The sequence below is a fragment of the Falco peregrinus genome, chromosome 5 (genome assembly GCF_023634155.1).
Source record: "Falco peregrinus isolate bFalPer1 chromosome 5, bFalPer1.pri, whole genome shotgun sequence".
NCBI classification, from domain to species: domain Eukaryota; kingdom Metazoa; phylum Chordata; class Aves; order Falconiformes; family Falconidae; genus Falco; species Falco peregrinus.
Genome location: NC_073725.1, coordinates 93,285,338 through 93,312,785, shown reverse-complemented (window position 1 = coordinate 93,312,785; position 27,448 = coordinate 93,285,338). Strand labels below are relative to the sequence as shown.

Sequence of the window (27,448 nt, the reverse complement as noted above, 5' to 3'; positions counted from 1 at the left end):
GGGCCTGAAGCAAAGACAAGAAGAGGAAAAATAACAACCACGCGTGCTCCTAGGCACCGCGGAGGGAAGACGCACTGTGCAGGGCAGCACCTGAGCAGCCCTCCTTGCCCCGGATGGGCTTCTGCTGGGACTTGCAGTTATTTGTTACACACACACTAAATTAATCTACTTCCCTATCCTATGCGAGATATATATATATATATAAATAAATATATAATGGATAATGTACATGTGTATATGTTACATATAAATAGATAACATAATATGTCGTCATATCAAAATATGTATATGTATATATACTGGTTTATATATTACATATTTATTATAATGGGTATTCAATATATATACACACACACATAAAAAGTTTAGTTACCATAGATTTTTATATATATATATTTTAAAAATATGTTATATACTATTAGTATATATTTTTTATGATGTATATTTATTATCATGCACTATGTACTTAAAAATAATGTTTAGAGCCAGAGAGAGACAGATCACCTATACACACATACAAATCCACATATATATATATATATACACACACATATATATATATACACACACACACATAAAGAAAAAATATATAATTTATAATAATAAATCTTAGATGTTGGCAAGTTAATACAGAAGGATTTGGGACTGAAGCTAAGAATTACTCAGGTGGATTAAAGCAAGTAAGTGCACAGATAAGTGAGAAGAGAGCTTGAGATGAAGGATTTAATGTTTCAGTTTGGTTATTCATCAGAATAACAACTTAAACTGTCTCCATGTTGTTTCTTACCTTCTCTGTCCTTTGCCACTCGAGCCAGCACATTCTCTGAAGCCAGAACTTTCACCTTACACAGTGCTTTTTGAAGCTAACCAGTTTAAAACACAGTGTAACCCCCAGCATTTTCATTCTTCCCAACAATCAGAGGGAAAAAAAAAAATCAGTTTTGAAACAAATTGCATTTTATTCTTTGCAAATGTTTGCAAGCAACAAGGTTTTCCTGAAAAGTTGTCTCAAAAGGCAGACAGAGGAAAGTTAAAGCGCAGAACTTGCTACCCTTTCCGCAGCTTTTACAAAGCAATTAAAGGTGAAAAACCAATGAGAGGAACAAAATTAATTGCGCACATACAAAAATGGCATTATTAAAAAACAAATGGCAAAGTATTTGAATGTGTTTTAGACCCGGTGTACACGTGTGGTGTGTGATTCTACCCATTCATCAAAACTAAAATATATGAAAACTTGCAATATTACAGGCTCTGATTGTGTGACATCTTTATGCTATTTTAACGATGGCCTGAAAATAAGCTATTCTATGCTACATGTACTGCAGTCCAGCTGAGACCTGCTGCTGCACAGGGCTGTCCCCCTCTTGTCCCTACATGACACCTGCTCATCCCTCCTCCCTCCGTCAGAGCAGACACGGACGTGGCTGCACAGCCAGGACACCAATCCTGTGACTGCCGAATCCTAGAGCTCACATCAGGACGGACATTACGGTGGGGGAGAAGAGAAAAATGATCCCTTTTGGCAGCAACCAGCCAGTCAGTTGGATTAAATAATGCATGAAGCTACACGCCCATCAATGAATGTAGTAAATTATCATTAAATGTGATTTCCTTTGTATTAGCTCTCAAAAGCATACGATGTCCATATTTGCCAGTAATAATTTTCCACAATCCCCTTCTAGAAGTTTTCTCTCCAAAAAGGAGAAAAGACACATAGAAAATATTAACCAATGTATAGAACCATCCCCAACTCCACATCCACCCTGTAAGTCACATACTGTACGTTTTGAGCATTCTTACATGTGTAGCACTGTAACAGCCAGCTTCCCCATGGCAAGACTCATCATCTTCACAGCAACCTGAACCATGCTTGTTTTCAGCCTGGAAAGTGTCATGGACTTTGAAACGGCAAACATTACACAGAAGGTTAGGCAGATGGAACAGCAGCACTAACAATAAAATTAAATTAGTGTTAAATTTACTCTTGACTTACCTCACTTCATTATATTAGTTTACATTTGACTATATATACACAATACAAAAAATTATGCCTATTTTGTATTCAAACATTGCCAACATAATGCTATTTTTAGTTGAGGCAATCCAAAAGACTTGGCTAAAACCCCAAATACCTTATGAAGTTCGTCGACAGCTGAGAACATAATTTGGAAAACCTCACTCACTCTACCCTCAGAAAATACTTAAATGGAATGGCATCAGAAGGGACTTTAAAGCACCCTCAGAGCTCCTGCCACCACCAAGCCTTGTTGAGGGTAAAGGGAACAACAGATACTAGGGATCTTCGAAAGGAAAAATAAACCAGGTCTACAACTAAGATATGTGTGTGTCTGTGTGCACACATGCCTGTGGTGTGCACCTCCGTGTGTGTGCATGTGCGGGGTGTGTGGGGAAAGCCAAGTATGATTTCAGCAGTTATCAAAGCACAAAGGTTTCACAGTCTCACTCTCACACTAGTGCTTATCACTTCAGCCTTTTGAGAGCTTATTATAGATAGAAACAATCAAAATACAGAATGTTTTCTCGAAGAAAATGAGCCATCATTCACCCTCTATTTGTTCAGAATTGTATTCAAAGAAGTATTGCTTCTCACAGTTCACTAGCAAGTCAGAGCACTGCACACAAAATTAAATGCACTGTTAAAGATGCCTACGGAGAGAACAAAAGTTATCACAGAAGCACAGAGGTAGAAGGCTTCAAAGAACTAAACCTGAGTTACACAATCATTAGTTTCTACATACCTAGCATGATAAACTACTCCAACAGCCTTTCAGCACCTAGCATCTTTTTGCATCAGGGTACTTCTTCAGCTGCACTGTAGCCGGGGCCACATTTACATCAGCGGCTTGTCTCGCAGGTCTGACTTGGCCTTTCACCGAGTAACCTGGCCGTGCTACGCATGTCTGGTGTAGGGCCACGATTAAGAATGAGCAAGCGGTGGCTGGCATCTTAAGTAGTTTTGTGCCATTATAACAATACAAGTTCTCAAAGATTTACTGTGAAGAAATAAAGAGTGAATGATAAAGCTTCAAAAGAAAACGTGCGTACATATACAAACATACTGAAGAAATCTTCAGTTTCCATCACCAAAGTGCATTCTGAGGTAAAAAAACCACCCAATAAATCAGTCACAAAAGCTGCCCCATTTTGGCACCCAATTTCTGTAGCACAGACAGCATTTCAGTAAAAAAAAAAAAAAAAAAAAAAAGGGCAAGAAAAAAAGCACTGCCTTTTATTTCTGTTTTATTTCAAAAATCTTGCTCTCTGTAAGGGTGATAATGTGAAATTTAATTATGATATGAAAATGTAAAAGAAAAAAAATATTAAGAGATATTACCTCCCCCTTGTGAAAATAAACACTACTGAAAAGTTGCTATAGTTAAGTATTTTAGAGGGCACTTCACAGAACCTTGGACATGTATGCTGATCACCTAATCTTCACAGAAATAAACCTGAAAGGTAAATGCAAGCACATTCAACAGTAAATGCCAAAGTACTTCTTTATGGTCTGGGACTGACCTGCATATGTTGTATAAATAGTGTAAATTTTAAGACTCCTAAATCAAGAGACTAAATAGCTCAGACGTGTAAGGACCAATACCTCACACAGGTTCCTTCCAAAGGACATCCTGTGATGGAATTGTTCCAGCTGCAGGAACTCTGGCTTTTGCCAGTTACGGCACTGCCACTGACATTACCAACACAGTGTCAGTCAGCGATACTTCAGGCTGGCACTCTCTTCGATGGTTTTTCAGTGAATATCTGAGAAACAGCACAAGCATAAAATCTGAAGTACTCCACACAGTTAGAAACAGGGATTCTCAGTGAAAACACATTTAAGTATACTATGGAAAATACTCCGCAGCAAGTAACTGGTATCTACCATCATACATATATTGCATAAATTACTCTGTTTATATGTCATTTTACTTTCCCCCCACCTTCTTTCACTGCAAGCTGATAGCAGTAAACATTTTCTGAAATTACACAAGGAAAGAGAATGTTCAGTGTCCATTCTGTCCAGATGGATCAGATAAGATTCCTTGGTGCGTCATGCCACCTCCTCTCCTCAGCTGTCATATTAAAGATTCCACCTTCAGTTTTCACTGCGGCTGAAACCACAGCAATGCGGATGGCACACCAAACCCAACTGTAGCGAGCCTGCCTGTTTGGTTGGTTTTTTGTGTGTGGGTGTGGGTTCTTGGTTTTTTTAAGTTGAAGTAAGCATCAGAAGCAGAACCGAGCAGATGCATTTAAGAGAGAGACTACTGCCTGTTCATCTCCAAAGCAGGTTACCAGATTACAGGCAGAGTAACGGCGATCTATCATGGCCTGAGTCCTCTGTTTCTGGGATCCGAGGCAGGAGAGCAGATCGTGTCAACCCCCAGAATTTCTGAGGTGACATATCCTTTTTGGTAGCTGTGAACTTCCATCCCATATGGTTCCCACAGATTCTGCACTGGGCTATAGTCCAGGCATACCTACCAAAAAAACAACAAAAAAAGCCAAAAAACCAAACTGATGCCAACATGTAAGAAAAGGACACTTCAAAACTGCTGGAACACAGCCCACTCATCAGGTAAAAGGTAATACTAGTTTCAAGCTACATTTTCAAAGAATCTTTGGTAATCAAGGTGCTCCCATCTAAAAACCTGGGAGGATCTTAAAAAAAAAAAAAAGGAAAAAAAAAAAAAGAAAATAAAGATCAGCCTCTAAACAGAGAAGGCAACTAAAGCATTTTGTATTTTATTAGCACAACATTTCAACGGTATGATGAAATGCTGTTTGCCTTGAAGAGTCAGAAAATGATTCTGAGAAAGTAAGTTACTCAATGGAAATAAAAAGTGATTTTTGCACTGCTCCTAGATTAACAGGGAACTGCACTTTCCAAAGCAACAGAGCTTTCCTTTAACAGTTCTGAAAGGCAGAACATGAGTATTTCAAAACCCTTATAGAAGACAAGAGCTGAGAAAACACATAAGGAAGAAAAAAAATGAACTCCAGATATAAGCCACAAGTTTTCTTCAGGGAGTCTAGGCACGCATGTCTTGTGACAGATATGCCATACACCCTCCAAGTCATTACTCAGTGCTGTGTGATAATCCAGGAAAGACCCACCAAGATCAACATGAGAAAATGGAAGAGTAACTGTATACATGTGTTAGTCAAGAACGACGGACTGGCTACAGATACAGCAACGTATTATTTTATGCTGGTTTAAAAGGGACAGAAGACTGATTTTTGACTCTCTGGCACAAAAAGGACCACACAGAAGAACGATTTGGTGAAAATATGTTTAAAGAATATTTTTATGAAACTAAAGTTCAAGTCTAGTTTGACATTTCAGGTCTTTTTAAGAGTTAAATATTCAAACTTTTGAGTGAGTGCCTGAAGAATGAATGCCTATCTAGCCACAAAAATTAAATTTAAGCTACTGGAGAGGGGTGACATTCTGATGCAAGACCTGTCATTATTAGGCAAACTTTTACATCTTGACAGTTAATTCTGCTACTGTTTCAGAGAACCAGACTAAATAAAAAAAAAAAGAAAGAAATCAGATTAATACAAATACGTGAATCTAAAAATTACTAACATTTGTATCAATCTGATTATTTTATTTGTAATATTTATCCAGTTTTTAGATCTAAAAAGTATTTCAGTAGAATAACTGCATTTATATATTCTGGTTTTCACTTGTATTTTACTTACTTAATGATCAAAGAAAACTGCATGGAAACAACCATTAAAATTTTAGTTGCAGCTTAATCAAAACTATACACAAAGGAAGTCCCAGACAATCAGTATCCTGTCTGTAACTGTCCGATGCCAGACTATGTTTTAAAATCCTAAGACTCCCATACTTTTAAATAAGTTAAAGCAAAATTCTGAAAATATTCTATCAGAATTTTCCATTTTTTTCCCTATTTGAAAAAGTCTGTATCTACTTTCCTATTTTTCATATGAGTAAAATGATGACATATTTTTCAAAAATGGCATGTTTAATATTTCACCATCACAGGAATACACTTACAACCAAATTTCTGTCATTTACTAATAGAGTTTCTTTAAAATGTTTTTACCCAGGAAACCAGCTGTGCTCTGTCGATGGTCGTCCACTGAGATTCAAGTTGCAGGCTTTATATACAGTAAGGGTTTCATGGATGTACCCATGAGGATTCACATATGCTGCCATGGGTCCACATAAGGATAAACTATAACAGATAATTAATAATTTTGTCAGAGTTCAAGGAAGAAACGAAAAATAAAGGCTGTCAAATGTAAATGGAGGAAAAACTGCCAACCATGCTTAAAACTATCTTCTGCAGCAGAAGAACTACTTCACGCTGTAGGAAAAAGTATTTTTAATGACATTATTAAAAACTGGGGGGAAAAAAAGTTACTAACGTAAAGTATCATTGGTCAAATTTTCTTATAAGTGCAGAAATTTATGTGTAAATAAAAGAAATTTATTTTATAAATCCCACACATTTGTCACTGACATAAATTATTCCTGTTACCTATTTGCTAAAACCCTGTTTCAGAAAAGGTTTTTAAGAAGATATTATCACAAGTAAGGATTAAAATATTCCTGTGTTCAGATGAACTTCACCCAGCTGTTTGTTAAAAGGGACAAGTTACTTAGGGGACAGCTGACAGGATGCTATGGAATCTACCTCATTTAAAGCAGTCAATAATCTTTCCCTCAAAAACCTACAGCTCAGTATAAAAAGTACATGATAGACTCATAATTTATTTTACTCGCTGCTTTTGAATAGCATTTTCCAACAAAACCAAGTGACACCTATATTGCTACTTTAAAATCTAACTTTAAAAGTAAGCAAAAATGTTCATTCATTACACTAACTTCTCATTCTTCTGTTAAAGTACATCATATTGACACAGCAGGAATCATGGTTTCTGGAATCTATTATTTGATTAGAAGATAAGAAATAGCTTTTAATTACCACATCAGCCTCTTAGCACACTGATAAAGGAAAACTGTGGGGAGTCTTGCTTTGTTAATTTTTTAACCTTCACATTATCACAGATGATGGACAGATATTAGTTATTCAACATTAAAATAGTGACAAGACAACCAGAAGCAAATATTATTTGGAAAATGTATAGTCTTATCATCATTGAACATGGAAGATATTGTATAGGTCAAAGACATAATGGGAACATACTGCCTAGTACAGTCACTAGGAATAACCATATACTGTTAAAATAAAAAAGGTCTCATAATGCTTAATGACATAAATAGGCAATTTCCTTACATGACAACATCCTGGGAGCTTATCTATACCACCCAATTAATGCATTTTAATCTGCTGTTGAAGCTTGTGGACACACAGAAGTCAGGATGAAGTGCTGAGAAATAAAACTGGGGAATTCATGAACTTCATTCAGAAATAACAGATATTTTTTTGTCCAACGTAACGAATTTATATTTCAAAACTTACCGCTGAGTGCATAGTGGCAAGGTGCTGGACTAGGTGGCATAACATGGCTTTTCACACTAACTCCTGTTACAATATACACGATGATGTTCAGACTTACCAACTTCTTATTAAAAAAGCTCAAGTAACCTGCTTTGTTTTATAAAGGAAAATCCCTATAAGTATTTACTTAAATTTTATTAGAGATGTGGAAAACACAGTAGTTGTAAGACATAACCTAGCTTAATCTGTTTTGCTGTGCCAATGTTTCTGATCAAGAACCTCCCGAAGATGTAGAGCAATAAACTCACCTGAATATTTCATTCTTGGTAGTTATTTCTGTATCTTGGCATTGCTTACAACAAAGAGATGTACACTTGAAAAGAAGAACAAAGAGGGTAATTTCATTTGTTTCCAGATGCTTGTTAGCACAGTGGCAAATAATAAAAATGCCTCTCCCCTTCCCTCAGAACAGAATTTGTACCAATTTCTTTGTTTATCTGGGCAGCAGTCACTTATGCTTTCCCTTTCAAAGGATGCATTTTTTTCTATGCATTTTACTTACTCGTGGTAAACATTAATTGTTATCTGAAAGACAAACCGATTTTTATAAACTTCCCTCCCCTGCCCCAAAAATCCACATACAAAAAAGGATCTGACTACACCAGATAATAATAAATGAGTCAACCTTCTAAGATCGCCAAAAGCTAATTTAGAAGCAAAACCTTTGCTCTTCTAAAATACAACACAGGAAAAGTAGATGAGTACAAATGCAATCATTAAGTCTTTCTAAAATCTGAGAGTAGTGTAGATCGATGGTTTTAATTTCCTCATGAAAAATATGTAAGACATATTGAACTTTCACTTAAAGATTATAACAGATTAATCTATCATCTACAATTTCTACAAAGTAGAATGAAACAATTCATCACTGACATTGCCCAGAAAATAAGCATTTAATTCAGTTTAGTAGAACACTACCATTAATTTTCAGGAGGTGCATCACTTCTACCTCTTTTTAAGGTTAAGGCATGTGAAACTACTCCCCAAAAATGATCCACTATATTTTGGAACCAAACGCGGAGCCTAGGATCTTCACCTGGACAAGTCCCTGTGCGAACGTATATCCTTTCAGAACTTGCCACAGATCACAGCCTGTGCTTCCGATTCTCCCCGACCTCCGACTCCTGCACTCATGTGGTACTACACAGGCTTACGCCAGTCTTTACTCTCTTACTCTTTCCTCACTCAGATGCTCTGGGCTCATTGCTGCATTTTACCACCCTCCAGAATCCTTCTTGCAGGTGACACTGGTTCTGCCCTACACTTTCAACACCCTGTCTTACTTAATCTTGGAGATTGAGGGAAGAAAATGGCTCCACTATACAGATACTATTTATCATACACCAGTCCACTTCCCTTCTCAAAGCTCACCTGGCCTTCCTCTCCTACCAAGAACCTTTAATGCCTACTATCTCTCACTCTTTTAAATTACAGATTGTAATCTAATGCTCATATATCCCTCTCAGACTCCAGTTTAGACAGCTACTTAATTCCATCCCTCCGTTTCCAAACCAATCTAATTATTACAATTGGCATGCTCAAGCAGAATTCACAGAAGTGTTATACCTGTGTGTGATGTACATTCCTTTAAAAATTAGCGCAGAAACAGTTAACTGCCTTTCACAGAAGGAAAGGCTATTGAAAGTGCAATACAATTCACTGATGTCAAATACAAAAGAAAATGGATCAGGTCTCACAATCAGTTATATTCCCGTAAATTACATTCTGAACAATGAAACTTGTTAAGTCCATCCTTCTCAAGTACATCAAAATGTATGCTATGCTGCCAGAGCACCCCTTCTTAAAGAACCCTGGCTTAGTAAGACTAGAAATGACAAAATAAGTGTTGCTAAAAAACCATAACACACCATTCTCACACTAATAAAGAACAGTTAAACACATTTACAGAATAAAATGTCACATGTTGATGAAGAAAACACCTAGGCTAAAAATCAACTTTATCTTATATTTTATGAGAGTAACTTAAGTCCTCATGTTACTTATGGATTTATATAGAATATACAATATACTGAACATTATCAGTTCTTAGTAGTATCTGAACAGCATAATATTTTCAGAGTTTCTGACTCAGGAAAGACAAATGAAGTTTAAGCTGAATACAGAGCCTCACAAAAAATCATGTCCATTTTTCTCCCAGAATTTGGGAGAGATGTTTCCTGTCTCCTTTTCTCCGTATATTCCCTTTCAAAGTTTTGATGCATGAACTTTGGGAAGAGAAACAATATTAAAATGATACTCTGGCTCTCCTTCCCCCAGGAACCAGCAGCACTCTTTAGGCAAACAGCTAAAGTTCCCACTATATCCAGCAGACAAATACAACAGTGACTGCAGTTACGCTACACTAATACTTGAAACAGTACTTTGGTATCCCCAGCAAGCTTACAACCAGCAAGTCGAGCATTTATCAGGATGTACATAGGTATTCTTTGCGATATGCGTGTACTAACAAAATATTAATTTGTCTCTCCAGTCAATAGCTGAACAGTAAATATTCCAGTTACCACTATCCAACACAAAGAAGTTTACAGTTAAAACTTGTGTTTATACCAATAGCTCTTTTCAGCATTTTCTCCTTGGAAAGAGAATAGCAATCTGAACTGCTGTTGGAGACGCTGTTGACAACACTGTTCCTAAAACAGTTAGATTGAACATGAAGTTGACTGACATTTAGTTGCATTATCTGTTATGATATATAATTTACTTATAGTAGATACTATTATTAAGAAAGTATTTATTATTATAAAGAAATGTACTATGTAAAAAAAAAGGTAACATTCTACATTTAGAGCATACATGGCCATAACAATGGAAAGAAGGAAAGAGAAGACAAGTTTTAGAATGTCTTAAAAAGGTACTGCCTAACAAGTCAATACATGCCTTTTGCAAAAATCCTTTCACTCCAATACTTAGATTTATTTATACTCATTAGCTCAATACTACAAAGATTTATCTTTTGTTACAAAATCCACAATTTTTCATGGCACAATGCTACTTGATTGTGGTGTCTCATACTATCAATAAGGGGTTACAATGTTCGTAAGATAGTTAGGAGCAACGCTGGACTTCTAGCACCACCTCTTGGCTGAAAAAGTACTGTGAGGTGCTGAAATATGATTTCTAACAAAAGCAAGCATTATTGTATGTTTCTTGCTTGCTGCCAAATATAAAGTCTAGTTTTGAGAGAGTATTTTCTTTCTTGAGCAAAGTTTTAAAGAGGAAGGAAGAAATAAAAGAACACACAGATTCACTCTCTAGAAGTATTGCTTGGAAATGTTATACACTTTTTTTCCAGTAGATTTTAACAGTCACTCTTTTTTTGTGAGAACAAGTTAATGACAAGTAAAGAAAACAATACTCACTTTGTTCATAATATCTAATTCACATCGGAGTCGCTGAACAGCACTACCTATTTTAAGCAACTGTATACGTAATGCATCATCAATTGGCAGGCAAGCAGCAACTCTGTAAGAAAAATCTAGAAAACAGAAAGTAGCAGGCCTGTTAGAATTTCAGAGAGAAACAGAAACTACTACCTCTACTCAGTTACAGATAGAATGCTAAAACTTTGGTTTATAATAGGCTTTTAGAGGGCATCTCAGTACATCCTTCTGCCCTAAGGCTGGATCATGCTCACGTTAAACCTCTACGATAGCTGTCTAATCCACACTGAAGATCACCAGCGATGGAGACTGAACAATGCTGGTAAAGTAATGTATTCTAAACCCAGAACAGACCCCCAGAGAACACTGCCTGATACAGACTTCCACTTTGACTGTGAATTACTGAGTTTTCCAACCACCAATGCTTAAGTGGTTATCTTTATGCTTGCACTTCCTCTTCCCCGCCCCCCCCCCCCCAAAAAAAAAAAAATAAAGACATGTTTCTATTGGAGAAGGGACAATTCAAGAAAAACCCCCCAAACATACACCTCCATCATAAATTACACCCCAGTTATATCACTCATGTTAGTACTAAGAAAGTATTCTTCACTAGCATACTGTGAGAAGGAGAAAGACATACCCTATATACAAATCCCTTCTGGAGTTTTTTTTCCCACATTTGAAAGCAGAACAAATTTAGGTCCAAAAAACATTCAGTCAAGAAGACAGACCTTGTGGCTTTTTTTAAAAAAAGAAGTTTTAATATGATAGTAAATTCTCAGGCAGCAACTTCTATCTGGTATTAAAAGGCACAAACACAAAAGGTAGTGGACTTTACTACAGTCTTCAATTTAGCTAACAAAAATTTAATTTAGCTTCTTTAATTTAGCTAACAAAAGCCTTGCTAAGCTGGAAATCATCCCATTCTTACAGCCTGTAAAAGAATTCAAAAGCTGAAAATTAAAGTCAGCAAAGTATCAATATGCTGTGAATCGTGAGAAAAGATGTGCCAAAAAAATACTGGATTTTTTTGTTTTCTGATTATTTCATATGCTTTCCATATATGGTCCTCTAAGCAGCACTCTAGGCAAAACAGACAAGAAGTACTTTCAACCACTACTTTAAGCAAATCAGAAATGAGAGCTCCAAGTACATCAAAACTATTGAGCCCAGGCCTGCATGTGGTGCTTAACTGACTTTAACTCAAGGCTGAAGTTTAAACTTCCCCCTTATCAGGCATCTGAGAGACTACACAGGAAAAAATGTTTTTCCCCATTTGAAAGGCTTCAACTGAAAATCCCTCTTATTAGATCCTAGAGACCTGCAGAGAGATGAGGCTTGTTCACTGGGGCATAACCCCAATACCAGCTAAGGCATGAAATCTCATCCCAACTTTTCCGTGACTAGTTACTGGTGCTATATTCCCTCATGCTGGGTAAGAAGCAGTAAGAACAAAGAGATTATACATACTAACATTTAGACTTATGCAGTAATTATTTAAAAAATCTAGTACACTTTTGGCTCTTGTTTTCTTATGAAACATATCACATTCCTCCCACTATGGAGCACAATAGTTCTTTTGCTGAACATGTTTTGGCAGAGTTGGAGGATGTTCATGTCTTTAAAAGCTCTATCATCCTTTTGCCAAAGTCAACCATCAAAATTTACTGGAAACTGGAGATGAGGGATGGATTGCCAATAAAAAGATAATCTAAGCTTTGTTTTCTTAGGAACTTAATAAACCACCCCCAAACCAAATTTGAGTTCATAAGCTCAACATCATACCTATTGGATTTGTTGGAAGAGATTCATCTTTAAGATTTTCATCCCATTCATGTAGCTGCCTCTTGACTCTTTCCATCAAGGTTTCCTTTTGTTGGAAGAAAAGCCTAATTTAAATACATTGGTATTTCTGTTTTCTTAGGAAAAAAAAAAAAAAAGGAAGCAAAATGTAGAGTAAGCTATTTTCCCTAAGTGGACATTAGCTTTTAAGACTTAAAGTAATTACAGACTCATTTTGTATCTACATATTTTAAATTAAGAGTAAGATAGGATGGGAAACAGGCCAAAATAAACCAATGGCCTATGGTGGTTATAACTCTCATCTGAGATAAGGATGCAACCATTCAAATTCTAGAACTGTACAAACACGAAGAGGGCTAGCCTCCTCCCTGCTTTGCCTCTCTTACACTCATTACTTTATGTACTAATATATATATGTATTCAAGAAGTATGTATTTCTTTATAGAGTAAAGCAACTCCAACAAGAAAGATGGAGACTATCCAGCACCCTTGTGGTTAAAACACTCACCTGGAGCATGTGGGACAGAGGATTGAGTTTTTGCTCTGAGACAAAACAGCTGGAACCCAAACCTCTGTTATCCACCACAGACACATGCTCTGGAACGAGGGAATGACCAGAGGGGAAAGTCCCTCGTGCTCTTCTCCCAGTAAACTGAAAACTACACACTTCTTTGAAGTGTAACTTATGAGCCAACAAAATTAAAATCTTTTACATTATTCAATAATTATACATTAAATCATACAAAACTAATTGTAGATTATTTGGTAATAACAGGGTGAACTTACAGCATCATATAGAGAGTAGAGCCAGGGAGGCCAAGATGTCAGACTTGCACAGTGGAACTTCCTCTAAAACCAAAACCACAAATATGTATTCTTTAACATTACCAGATTTTAGGGCCATTCTATTCAAACAAATAAAATAGAACAGAGGTACCTGACTATTTAGAGATACAATAAATTACCACCATCAGGACTAGTACTTGAATGTGAAACTTTTAAACCACTTCTCAAAATGCATTGAGAGACAAGACTTCTGTACAAGACAGACAACATGGATTTTCTCAGAAAACCTGTCTCAGCATTAAAAGTGTTAATGTTTAGTAATAAGAAATTACGCCTTTTTAAAGAGCATCTACTTGAAATCTAGACAGTTCAGAAGATTTAAGTACTATTAGATAGTGCATCTGTTCCTTATCCTTCAGCAACCACAGCAAACCACTAGGAGGTGATTAAACTATTCGTATCAATGTAGTCAAATGCATAAGTAACTAAAATGAAAGGAGGAGATTAATGGGCCATATCAGGCATTTTAAGATGACACATATAAATTCAAAGGATGTATGATGGTATTTTTTAAGTGGAAAACTAATCTGTTAAAAACATAACTAAAAATACCAACACACTTGTTAGGCGTTCCAGAGGATGTTTTCTCACAGCAGAACAATTACTGATTAAGAAAACATGGGCAATCTTGATGTTTAATTGCATATTGCTATCCACTCTCATTCTAGTATCTATTTTTAATGGAAATCACGTTTTCAGAAATGGTTACTTGTTGGAAGAAGGGCTCGCCGGAGTCAAGAAGACGCTCAATATGAGTTATGCATCTTGCTCAACTTTATTAGTTTCTAACACTACTTATATAGAACAGATACACATGCATATTCGTAAAGCAGAAATATAATTGGTTAGTAGTCTCTAAACGCGCGCGGTTCTCCCACCCCTAATTATCATGACTAAAATAAGCATTCTATCCATGTAGCTAATGGTGTTGCTGTGCTTCAGCCTTGTAGTTTGTTACTCCCTATTTTCCCATACCGGTCCCTATCTTTCTTGGCCCTGCACCTGCTTTCCCAGCAGCTGTAGCTTGTTACAGCCACGGCCTGTTGGCACAACATAATTACTTGGTCTCAGGATTCAAGAATAGCTCAAGGCTACCTTTCTTGTTAACTTCAGCACAGCAATTTCAGTACAATTCTGATTACAGACCTATTCTAATACCAGGCCTGGATTGTGCAGATCTTCAGAGATTCTAAGGCCATGCTTCTGCAGCCATTCTTCTACAGTTACTGAACATCAGTGTTTGTGCCAGCCTTCTGAAAAGCTAGTAAACAGCTTTATTATAACTATCCGAAGACAGTGAACAAAATATTGTACAGTATCTATTTAACAACATCCCATAAAGAAAAATTCAGACCCAAATGGAACACTGAGTAAAAACAAATGTGGAGGAGGAGTACAACAACAAGAAAAAAAAAATCCCCTGAAGGCCTTATAACTATTTTTTATTGAAGGGTGTTCCTTCAAAACAAAAATTTTACTAATAGCAGTGGCCCACACTATGGTACTATACTTCACTGTGAAGAAGTCTAACATGTTCACTTGAATTGTGTACAAAAACATCTATACAACAATACTGAGCAGATTAGGAAGAACAAAATACAAGTGGCTACCAACATCACAGATAAAAAGTCTTCAGCTTGTGTAGCTTATTCATATCCTGCAGGAAAGAAACCCTAGATTATAAGTGCATTCCTTAACCACCAAATTTCCAGCAGTGTTAAAGTATTTGCTTAGTTAACCAATTCCCTACAGTGACTTCAGAACATTTAAATTCATAGGTTTAGGTTACCAAAAATCTAAAAAGCGGTATACTGCACAGCCACATTGCTTTCCAAAAGAGGAGTTCTTAATTGTTCTGTAAATACAAAGTAAATTTTCATTTTCCCTTTGAGGGAAACTATCCTTATTTTACAAATGAGAAAAATCAGGCAAGAGAGACTAAAATCCACAGCAAATAAATGGTACTTTGAAGAAAGAATTCAGGAACACCAAAACTCAAGTTACTGTTCTAATTAGCGCTAAAGTATATTTTCTGTACAGCTGACACAGGGGGAGCTCTTGATGGAGCAGAAACCATTCTTAAAATGCAGCTTTCATTTTCTGATGTTTCTTGTTATATTAGCAAACGTACAGAGGTACAGCCTGTCATACTGGAAACAGTCACGGTTCTCATACATTACTAGAGTGATGGAGGTCAACAGGACAACGTCCCTACTCTGGATCTGCATCTCTATCCATAAAATAATATTCTTATTGCAACAAGCGGGTGTACTGCATTTCAGCTATCACCTGATAGAATCAGACTTGGAAAGGGATTTCCACGCCCCCTGAAGCATACTGTTTCTGGGCTTGTTAACTCAGATGAACTTGTTCAATAACTCTGAGAATCAATAGGTCTGTTATTAATGTGAAGGGTTTTTGTTTGAGGTTTTTTGGAGGTTTTTTTTTTTGGAGGGGGGAACAGAGTTCAAAAACACCGAAGAAAAAAAACAAACCCAAACCTGCATCTGACAATGAGGAGAGCTACTAGGCTTCTCTGTTGGAGGCAGTTCTAAAGATCTCTACTGATACTGAGACTTCAAGATACAGTTTCTTTTCTATGCCATTGACTGAAATGGTGCGCTAAATAAATAGATAAATAACCCACAATTTCAGGTTTTGGTGGTTTTTTTTTCGTTGGTGTGTCATGTGTGTCGTCCCCCTCCCGGTCTGTCCCCCACCCCCCACCAAGAGTGTCAGGTTGCCCTGTTTCACCACATCCTCTCCTACTGACCTCAGTGCTAACTCTTGTCCTATTAACTTCCCTGTGTGTATTTGTCCCCTGGTAATGATAGCTGGTCTTTGAAAAGCCTGCACTGTGCCTGAGAAAGAGCGAGGTTTACACTTGAAACGCTTTTGCTGGTATAAATATACAAGTACAATACACTATCATGGTGCTTATTAAGGGAAACATCATTTATTCCAACAAAATTATCCTTTCAACAGTAATTTTATTTCAGACTCCTAAAGGAAAATGCTGTATACTGGTAAAAGTGCACATTCACTTGTATAAAGCCATCTTTTAGCACCTTTTAAACAGCACAGCTGTGCCTAGCACAAATCACACCTTATTATTCTTCTGGGCCATGCAAAAGTTTGTAGCTCAGGCTGGGCATCAGCCACATAGGACTCTTGAAAATTCTGCCCTACAATCTCAGTGATTCCCTCCTGATTCTAAGCACTGCCACTGCTGCAGTGACATGATGCAAAAATACTGTTAACAAGCAATGACAGAATTTGTGCCAGTGAAGCAGAAATAGGAAAGCAGAATAATTCCCTAATGACAATGCCAACATCTTGATAATGATTATTTCTCCTCTACTTGTTTAGTTTGTTTTAACAATCACAGTCAACTAAAATTCTGGAAGCTCTCTAAAGAAGTCTAAAGTCTGCATACGTATTAAAAACAGCTCTAGGAAACAAAATTGATACAACCATGGAACTGCTAATTCACCCACTCTGGGTATAAAAGCATCATCTTCCACTAGTAACTACTATGTCAACATATGCAGAGTGCATGAAAAAAAATTAAGAGATTTCAAAGACCCTTTCCTGTCTTTTCACTTTTAGTACCATAACAACATTTTGGTAAGTTTCTAAATCCAGTTAAAAAAAAAAAAAAAAAAAAAAAAAAAGAGGAAAAATATAAGGTGCATTATGTACTACCACAGAAGGTAAATCTGTTAAAGAGTAATAAATGAAAAAACAGACTTCAAAATACATGTGCAATTGGCCAGAATAAGTTGATTGCATAGAAATATTATGATCTGACAAAGGTAATGAGTAAGCATAAAAGTCAGCAAGAATTTTAGATATATGTTATATAAAAATTTACAAGATGAAAGTGCAACATAAAGCATGCTCAAAACTGTGAAGTACAGCCTAGTTGTCAGCCAACAATCATATGGGTAGTTGACATAACAACTGACTGAGTTAAAAAAAACTTGAGTCTGTCATTCTACCACAGACCCACATTTTCTGTAAATGACTAACTGCAGGTACAGAAGTTAATCCTTTAACTGACGCAGGTTTTAGAGCAAAATTAGCAAATGGAATTTGGATTTGAAACAACTGAGATATCACAGGTCTTCTTTCCATTATTGAAATCTGGGAGTCACCTCTAAACCACCTCTGTTCTTTAAAAACCTCTTCTACCCAATCAGTTACGGAAGAAGTTACAAAAGCCTTCTCACTTTTAAAACCAAACCATTATGATAAGTATAAAGCAAAGGCACTGGCACTGTCAACACTGATTGCCAAAATTTTTATTGCCAAAGCAACATCAGTAAAAGTTAAGATGCTTCTTTGACCTGCCTACAAATCATATCCTATAAACTTTCTGTTTTTTCCATCAATGTTTCATCATCTACAAGCTTTACCAACCAGAATTCTCTCTGAGGTGTCAGATTATGTAAAAAAATAATAATTGTAATACTACATGATTATGTAATAGTAATCTAATGGTACTGTATTTAAAACCAAAGAGAACTCATAATACAAAACATGCATTTCCCCACTTTTGATGCCTGATAAACAATCACAATAAGTGACAAAAGCAGGAGGTTGGTGTCCCAGCTGTACATCTTCTCCTAAAGATGAACAGATGGAATTTTATACTGATTTTCAAAATACCATCAAAAATTTAAAAAAAAACCAACAACTAACCAACAAACTCATAACTAGCTTCTAACCTTTTGATACTTCTGCCACCATTGATGTATAGCTTGGTCCTGCCATGCTGTGGGTTTTGAAGAAGGAAATACATGGCATCGGCTGAGAGACTGCAGCTGCACTGCTGACATTGTTGAAGGCAGCACTTGCTCAGGAAGGATTTGTACTTTAGCCTGCTGGATCCTGATAAAAGGCAAAAAACCACAAATGAAACATACACATATACACATACAAGAGTTCACAAAAACGGACGTTACTGCTTATAAAAACATAGGCTGGTGTAACAGATTCATTACTATGTAGTACTATAGAATTTAAGCAGCAATCCATTTAATCAGACTTTAAAAGTTGTACTAATGTAAATCAAATTATCTTAGGGAACATACAGTATATCTGTAGCCAACCAAATGAATACTGTTCTACAACACAGATTATCTCATGTCCTTGGCTAAATTATTAAAGCCACTGTACTGACTGGACTCTGGTCTACCTAAACTGAAAACAGAATCAATCTCTGTTTTTCCTTTTCCTTTAAAAAACAGAATTAGCTGTTTTCCAAATGTTTTTTGCACTGGCATACAGAACCCTACAAAGATCACTCCTTAAACTTTCTCGGCAAAAGTTTCTTTGCTGTTCCCCCCACTTTCACAGTGAGCTACTTTTTCCATGGGATACAACAGGCTGCCTTCATATTTTAGAGCACTAGATATCTGTCAGCATTGTGGTGGACAGAAAGGTAGTCAGTGGCAACACAGCAGAATATGCTACCATCTCAGCACCGTACATTAGATTATTGTCTCCTCAAGTTACTTTTGGTATAAACTAAAAGTCAGCTATTACATATCAAACCCTCTGAAAGGAAGTTGAGCTGAAATGCAGTTTGCTATCTTCAAACCACAAAAGCTTAGGTCCTTACCTAGAGTTCAAATTCAGCAGAAATTGGATATAGACTCTGATCATCTTTTAATATCCTATCATCAACCAGGTCACCTGTTCCGCAAGGAGTTCAGCAACAGTGGCTACTAAGAATACAGCCTAGCAGGAAGGACTTTGCATTTTAACAGTATTATGCATCAGAAAACCTCAACTATTGAGATGCACGTCATCACAAATTTCCGATTTTACTTACAGGGGCAACACTCAGATAACTCCCTATAAATTATAAAATGATGTTTTGTCATAAGCACTTAGTAATCAGAAACACCAAGAACCATGGAAATATTCTTCTTGCTAAGAAGCTCAGTACTTTTCCCTCTTTATCAAAAAGGATTTTAGACTGGTAATGCTTGTTTCTTTTGTTAGTTGCCTTGAATACATGAAAAATAGGAACACAATCTTAATGAAAATTATTTATTTCTACAGATGGAACATTACACTCTTCTGTCCAACTCCCTTCCCACATCCATCTGATGCACAGTCAAAAGTGACAGCAAACTGCCATACTACCAGGTTCATTCACAGAAAGACTTAGCACATAAGCCTAGGAGTCTGGAGGGCATCTCATAACCCAGAGAAGATAATTTGCTCAGGATGAAATGAAGAACATAGACTCTTGTCTCCAAAATGCACTGACAATAGCAGGAGGTTCAAGTTCACTAATTATAAAACCTTTTAGGCCAGGAAAGACCTTTGAGATCATGAAGTCCAACTATTAATCCAGGACTGCCAAGTCCATCATGTCCCTGAGCACCAAATCTACATGTTATTTTAAATGCCTCTCCAAACCAACAAAACATACAGTATTTGAAAGTAGAGTAACTCTATATAAAGTCATTCCAACAAATTTAGAGCTTGCCATGAGAAAACATCAGTCTACTTTATTTCATAATTTTAAAAATTGGCATTTATGAATTAAGCTTGTGAGCATGCTGTGTCTAAGTGATCTCTGCTAGTCGGTCGATATAAAATCATCACAATAAAATGCTTCAACAGCACAACAAAAATCACTGTACATCTTAACTGTTTCTGGATACTGAATTCTCAGTAACAATGCTGTCGTTACTGTAGTCACCCAAGTACTGCCATCTTGTGTTCAAGCAACGGTTTTTCCAAGCTGTAAAATTTGGAATACATTATTTGTAACCAAATGTCACATAGTGAGAAATAGCAAGTAGCGCACATCATCTTCATTTCTTCAGCTGCAGGTTATAAAAGTGTATGACAATAACTGAGCTCAGACTGTTCCTAGGCCTCCTTCTAAAGCAATGCCATATACTGAACAATAGCAGAATACAGATGATTAGATTTACAGATTTGGATTAAGATGTTACAGGCCTCGCAGAAAAGATTATGAAAGCCTCTAGCAATTCTGCTCACAGGATCAATGTCTGGAACCTGCACCTCTGGACAGTGAGTTGACAGAGGCCCATGATGCAATGCATGGGGCAGAGCATGATGTCAAGAACTTGAAAAAGACGACTCAGCATACTCTTTAACTAAATGCTCAGGATCTTAGTCACTTTTATAAATGGACAAAGGTATTATTTATATAAAATGATAAAACTGGCTAGAAGAGGAGCCTCTAAATATCACAGGTATCACACTGGAATAGGGAAAAGAACAGGACTAGAATATAGAAAAGAATACTCCTATCAAAGCCGATTTGAGCATATTTGACAAGCGCATGAAAAGAACTGTCAACCAGTAACAGGAGCAGCAGCACATTTCTACCAGTGAACACTCAGAAAGGAAGAGGTAAGACTTGCTGAAGGTAAGGATGTGCTAAACTGTGACAATGGTTAAAATAAACAAGATTTAGTATTTGAGAAACTTAAAAATAACGGGATGATTGTAGTTAGTGAAAATCAAGAACCTGTTTCCATATTCAGGTATTTGTCCACAAATCTCAAGGTGCTTTTCTGTTTTACAAAGGAAAAAATTAATAAGAGAAGCAACTTGTTTCTCCATTATTATTATTATTATCAGGACTCCAGTCCTCCTCTTTCACGGAAAGCTTCTCACAAAAACCACCACCCCTCTGGGCACACTGTCCTCTCCATATCTGAATCGCACAGCTGAATCCTTCTGCAGGCTGTTGAGTGATCTTTAACTACTAAGCCTCAAAGTACAAGAATACACAAGCATATTGTTATTAGCTGTGGTGTCAGACCCTTGCCTGCAGCCTTTCAGAGCTGCAATTGCACATAAAGTTATGAAGTGGAACAGGTTCAACGCAGACTATCTCTAGAAAGGTCTCCATTCAGAAAATGAAAGCTACAGTTTTTCAAAGGAATGGAATCTGGTTGCTATCAGGGAGGCTTTCCACAAGACAACAGAAGGCACTCACTTGATATTGTATTCTCTCATTTCACATCTGGTTTGAAACAGGGATGTGAGATATTATGAAATAAAGCTTTAGAACTTACAATGCAGGCAAATCACATCTTTCTCCTGACTTACTTTTCAGAAGCAAAGTCATCTGACAGATGTTTTCTCACACACATCAAATCAAGCTACACGTAGATACTCTTTAGTGACTTTTATAGCAAGTTATTAACAACCAAAACATGAAAGTCTTAGAACAAGAAATGTCAGAAGTCCTTAACGACCAGAGAAGCGACTGATTAAGCATTCAGTTTGTATCTATAGTAATTAGTCACTTGTGTGACTGACAGGGCAGACGCACCTGCAGTAAAATATAAATGTTTTGGTGAAACAAGATTTGCAGCATGTAGAATTAAACGCATAATTTTCTTACCCATCTGACTGGGTTCTTATTTCAAGCACCTTGAACCTCTGTCTTCCTATTGCTTTCACTTTGACAGTTTCAATTCCATATTCCTGTTCTTCTCTGTAGGCATATATTTCTGCTGTTGTTCCAAAATGCGCTTCCCTTTCACGTACATTACTGAAAGTATCAGAATTAAAAAGGTTACCTACCCTGCAAACAGCACTGTTCATTCAGATTTCACAAGTTAGTCTACCTGCACTGACTGTACATGATCAGTCTCATCAAAAAAGTAAACTTGGTGAAATATCTTCAACTAATCACAATCATTATTTTTCCAATTTAAAAGCAACTTCTAATGTTTTGTTTGGTTGGGGGCTTTTGGCAGTTGACCTTTATTTTAGGGTCTAGAGGTGAAATTCTTGGAACACAGGGATCACCAATGTTACTTTGAAATGCAGATACTGAACGTACTAAGGTTCCTTAGATTTGACTTTCACAAAAATAACGTCCCACCTTCTACATAATTAAACCATAGTAAATTGGGGGGAAAGAGAGAGGAACACTCGCAACTTCTTTTGGCACAGATCAGCTTTTATATCCTCCTCTCTTCTATCACCTCCTGTCTCTGAACTCTATTATGAAACATTTGTCTGCACTTGTTAATCTATACACAAACAAACAAATACACCTTTACGACAAAACAGTTCTCAAAACAAGAATCAGATTTCTACATTTCAGATCAAGGCTTATTCTTCAAGCAAGATGGGGCAGCGCATTCAGTTACTGAAACTGAGAGGATACTCAAACAAGGAAAGGAGATCAACACTGTTTCTCTATACAAATGTGATACTGTCAAGCAGCTACCCAGTATGACATGAAAACCTTTTCATTACGTATTAGAAGACAAATTTTGTGAAACAATTTCAAACCACAACTTATGTTATTCACCACAGAATTGATGCAACCATCTGCTTTTGATTTAGGAGCTGAAGAAAATTGTGCTAAAAATACATGCTGCATACCATCAGCAAACCCACTCATGTTATTTTACCTGTATGCAAGAACAGCAAACGTTCTGTCTTTCTGAATTAAATTCCGCACCATGCTAACCTCTTGAGGGCGAAAAAGCTGAAGAGGTAACGTCTGTCCAGGAATCAACATCACCATCACATGGGGCAACACTGGAATCACCTGACAGCTGTCATCATCATGCACCGTTCTTCCATGAAACTCTTCCATATCAGAACCTAAATACTGAAAACAGTAAGTAAGGAAATGACAGTAGTATAAGTAGTTTTGGTCATTTACAAAGATAAAATAAAACTAGCTCTTTGGCTTAAGGATATTACAATAGAATTGCACAAAACCAATCAAAATCTCTTCAAGATGCATTCAATGGACAATATATAAAAAACCATACCACATGTGATGTGGGCAAACTGGTATCAAAATTAATGATGTTTGGCTTTTCAGCTTCTTTACTGTCTTGATCTTCAACTTCCATTTCATTGTCATCCTCTTCCTCGCTCTCTGCTAATAAGAAAATACAGAATATTGGGTGGAAATCAATCAGCAAAGACTCAGATACTGAAAAGAAATCAGAGAACCACAGAAATGCATTCAATATTCCCAGGTTATAACCTTTCACAGGGAAGCAATTTTTGTATTTGTGAGAAATAATTTTCTTGCTGTTACAGCAAAATCATCATTCTATAGAAAGGGTCAAAAGCTGGTAATTTATTTTTGGAACACTAAAGAACAACTTTTCTTGGAAGAAAATTAACACACAAAGTCTGTCAGTTCAGATTTTCACTATAGTAGTACTTTCTTATCCCATTTCTAAACGTCTTCTGTCTGTACACTAGAATGACAGATAATTTCTTGTAGGATGATGAATACAACGCTGGAAGTAGTACAAACCTGAACAACTGCACACATAAAGCAAGTTAAAAGTAATCTGAAGCCCCATATTCATGCAAAGACTCCTGCTGGTTTTTTAGAAAGTTTCATTGCTGCCAGCCTCTCCTGTGTGCATGCCAAATACACACAAACCACAGCACATGCAAACCCAGCAAAAGCAACTACTACAGAAGCAAATAATATGACTTCGCAAAGGATTTCAAGTATTATTTTTTAATAATATTATTTATAAAGATTAGTAAGTTTCTTCCCATTTCTCAGTTCCAAGTGTTAATCCTAAAACTACTTTCAGGCAAGAGGACAGTTGAATTAACAGTATGGTTTAGTTTGGAAGCATAAATAGTACATTTATCCGTGTAGATATCCTAAAATCAATTAAAAAACACACTGAAATAAATAAAAAATATACCCATCTCTGAAATGCTGGTTTCACTGACTGTTTGGCACATTACCATACAAAACACCAAAACAAAAGCAATATAATTGTGACACATTTGTAACTGTTACTACTTGATCCTATTTCTGTTAACGCAAACAGTATTTATGTACCATGATATATCTAGAATAGGTGTTATCATAAACTTTGCAAATGAGTCTGCAGGATTCTTACACCAATAGCTGCTGAGTAATTGATAATCCCAATGGTGCCAAAAAACATCATTTAGATCTTGAAAGCTATCAGATTACAAGCTAGGCTGAAAAATAATCTTTACGATAGTGTATCCAGTTTGCTGCCTTTGCAATTAAGAAATACTCCAGAGTTGAAAATTTAAAAGGTGGAGTGATTATCCTATCTGAAAGGTACTGCAGGCAAATCTTACTAAAGAAAGATGCTGCAGAAGGGAGTCTTCATGGGAGCACCACGTCCCTCTTTCACTGAGATCTTACTATTTCTGAGTGGGAGGACAAAAGAACAATGAAGAAGACTTTGTAAGCTAGTTTTTGTAAGTCTTTTCCTTTTTGGCCTTCAGACACATTCGTTAAATGTGTTCTTTACAAAATGTTTAGTCAACGGTCACCTTTCTGCTTCACCTTTTTTTTTTTTTTTTTCTTTTTTAATATCACATAGTTTACACAACCTTCTCTGTAAGAGGTATAGCACAACATGCTGATGTAATGGATCCATCCTATATTGTACTTATCTCAACAAGAAATGATCCAGCATGACAAGAAAGGAGGTTACAGACTCTCTTTGGTCTTTACCTAATTACAGAACTTTAAGCAATAAGATATCATCTTCCTAATTACTCTAAAAATATTCCATTTCTAGATGAAATTTCTCTTACATTATATTCAGTTAGGAACCCTAACCATAAATGTTTTAAGATGTACAAAACAGCCAGCATTTTGCTTAGCATGACTGAGGGAGAGTGTGAAGTTTTCATCTGGTTCTGGGGCATCACTGCAGTGGGGGGGAGGGAAACTGACAATCAAAAATTATATTTTGGCTTGCATGTACTCTCATCAAGTTGCATCAATCATTAGCAGTTTTAATAGCCTTTTAGAGACAGGCCGTTTCACTTGTTTTTCTGAACAGAAAAGGAATTAACAGCAGTTGATTAGAAAGAACTGTGCCCTGCAAACTTTTGCTCATTCTTGCCAAAAACGCACACTAGCTGCTGTGTGGTGGCAGCGAGGAACGATGACTCATTTTACTGCAGCAGCACCATGTGAATGTCTAAAAAACACTACCGTCTTCACTCTCCTCCTCGATCACACTACAGGAACAGGAGACGGAAGGCAAAAGAAACTGCATCTTTTACACCCTTAACTACATCTTTTTGCTGATTTTTTTAATTTCAAGATTAGTGAGACCTCCAGTACGAAGAAACAAGGGAAAGGCAAATGCCAAAGGCACCATGCATGACAAGGCTCACATCTCCTTTGCGGCAGGTTAGGTGTTCCCGGATGCTCATGCTGGCCCACTAACACTACCAAAACTACTCTCAACACCTTTGTGCAGAAATGAGGCAACATGAACCCCATTTAAAAAAAAAAAAAAAAAAAAAGGGAACAGGGTAGGAAATATTAAGGCTCTATTTCCTAAAATATATGGGAAGGATTTTCATATTATTTTAAATATACAGGCATAAAATGCTCACAAGAACCTCCTGCTATAGGAAGTTACGCTGGTTACTGGCAGGACTTACTGCTACATTCTCCTCTGCATGCTTATTCTGAAATAGTGCTTCTCCCAGTTCAGCATGAGCTGCTTCCAAAACCGTACCATCTCCTGTCGGTTTGGAGGCACTATAGACTAAACCTGAAAAACGCACGTTATTACATAGTAGGTGTCCAAATGAGGAATTACGCTGGTCTGCGTAGACAGCCAAGCCAAAACTCCACCATAAATCCTGCAGGAGTCTGGACAGCGTGTGGAACCCAGCACCGCTCTCACGTCCTGTGCACAGCACCTCTCGCTTCCCTGCTTATTAATGGCGCTAGAGGGGGTTTCAAGTGGAGTGGCGGCTTTCTAAAACAACGAATGCTTTCCTCAGACTTGGGCTTTTACACAGGCCCAGCTTTAGCAAGAGGAGTGTCTGCGTTTGGCCCCTTTGGTGGCACCTTCACTGCATGCTACACCCCCCCCCCGCCCCCGGCCGTGCACCGCCGACTGACCCGGCCGTTACGGGCGGCTATGAGCGCCCAGCGGGGCCCGGGGGCCGCCCCAGAGGCCACACCGCCTTCCACCCGCCCCACGGCAGCCCCAGCAAGGCGGCCCGGGCTCCCCGCAGCCCCGCCGGCTCCCCCTCGGGCCCACGCCGCCTCCCCCCGGCTCCCCCAGGCCGCCCCGCCGCCCTCCCCGCGATCCCGCCCACGCACCGGGGTCCAGCCCCCTCCCTCCCCGGCCCGGCGCCTCCCGCCCGGCGCCTCCTCCCCGCGCCCCCAGCCCGCAACGGCCATTACCGGGCACCAGCTGTAGGTGATTCCCCATGTTGTTATGGGGCTCGTCACCTCCTTCCTCAGCGGCCATCGCTGTTTACCCGGAGAGGAGCCTGGGAAGCCGGCGGCGCGGGGGGAGGTGGCGGGAGGAGGAGGAGCCGCAGCCCCAGCCGCCGCCTGAGCCAGCCCGGCAGCCGCGTCCCGGGGGGCGGCCTCTAGCGGCGCTTCCCGCGGCGCTCGGGTGCTGCCGGCGGCCGTGGGCCTGTCGGTCGGCTCTCGGGGCTGTGTGCCGCCCTGCCCGGCTCCCCGCGCCCATATTTTATACCTCAGGCCGTGAGAAAGGCTCCGTGGGGCGCGGAGCTGTCCCTCAGGCGAGGGCGGCCGCGGCGGGGCCGGCACCGTGTGCCCCCGTGGCGGGACAGGGCTCCCGGCCCAGCCTGGAGGCCCGGGGCTCGGCGGGTGGCCGTGGGCAGCGGGACGAGCCCGTGCGGGTCCCTCGGGCGCCGCCTCTGCTCGGAGGACGCGGCCATGGCTGCTCTCGCCACAGCCTCCCCGGGTGACAGCTGCTGCTGAGGCGCTTCTTGCCCGAGCCCCCCTTGGGGGTCTGGGAGAGGGGATGGATGTGAATAAAACCCGTGGGGGTCACCTTCGGGAGCACATCTCTTGAAGGAGAAAATGCAAACGCACCGGTT

At 38.3% G+C, this 27,448-nt stretch overlaps 1 protein-coding gene across 3 annotated transcripts; it reads right to left on the bottom strand.

Moving 5' to 3' along the window:
* Positions 1 to 935: 935 nt before the first annotated feature.
* CRBN (cereblon) lies at positions 936 to 27,192 on the bottom strand. Of its 3 annotated transcripts, none has more exons than XM_055806906.1 (11): positions 26,781 to 27,188; positions 23,374 to 23,483; positions 23,005 to 23,207; positions 21,981 to 22,130; positions 18,304 to 18,466; positions 13,514 to 13,576; positions 12,710 to 12,794; positions 10,904 to 11,019; positions 7,772 to 7,836; positions 6,102 to 6,233; positions 936 to 4,502 (listed from the first exon to the last, which is right to left on the bottom strand). In XM_055806906.1, exons 1-11 carry the CDS (start codon positions 26,845 to 26,847, stop codon positions 4,322 to 4,324), a joined length of 1,335 nt encoding a protein of 444 aa, XP_055662881.1. In that variant the 5' UTR covers positions 26,848 to 27,188; the 3' UTR covers positions 936 to 4,321. The 3 variants fall into 3 exon arrangements, with proteins under 3 accessions (XP_055662881.1, XP_055662880.1, XP_055662882.1); XM_055806905.1 differs by having other exon boundaries at positions 23,374 to 23,486; positions 26,781 to 27,187; XM_055806907.1 differs by lacking the exon at positions 21,981 to 22,130 and having other exon boundaries at positions 23,374 to 23,486; positions 26,781 to 27,192.
* Positions 27,193 to 27,448: the final 256 nt, after the last annotated feature.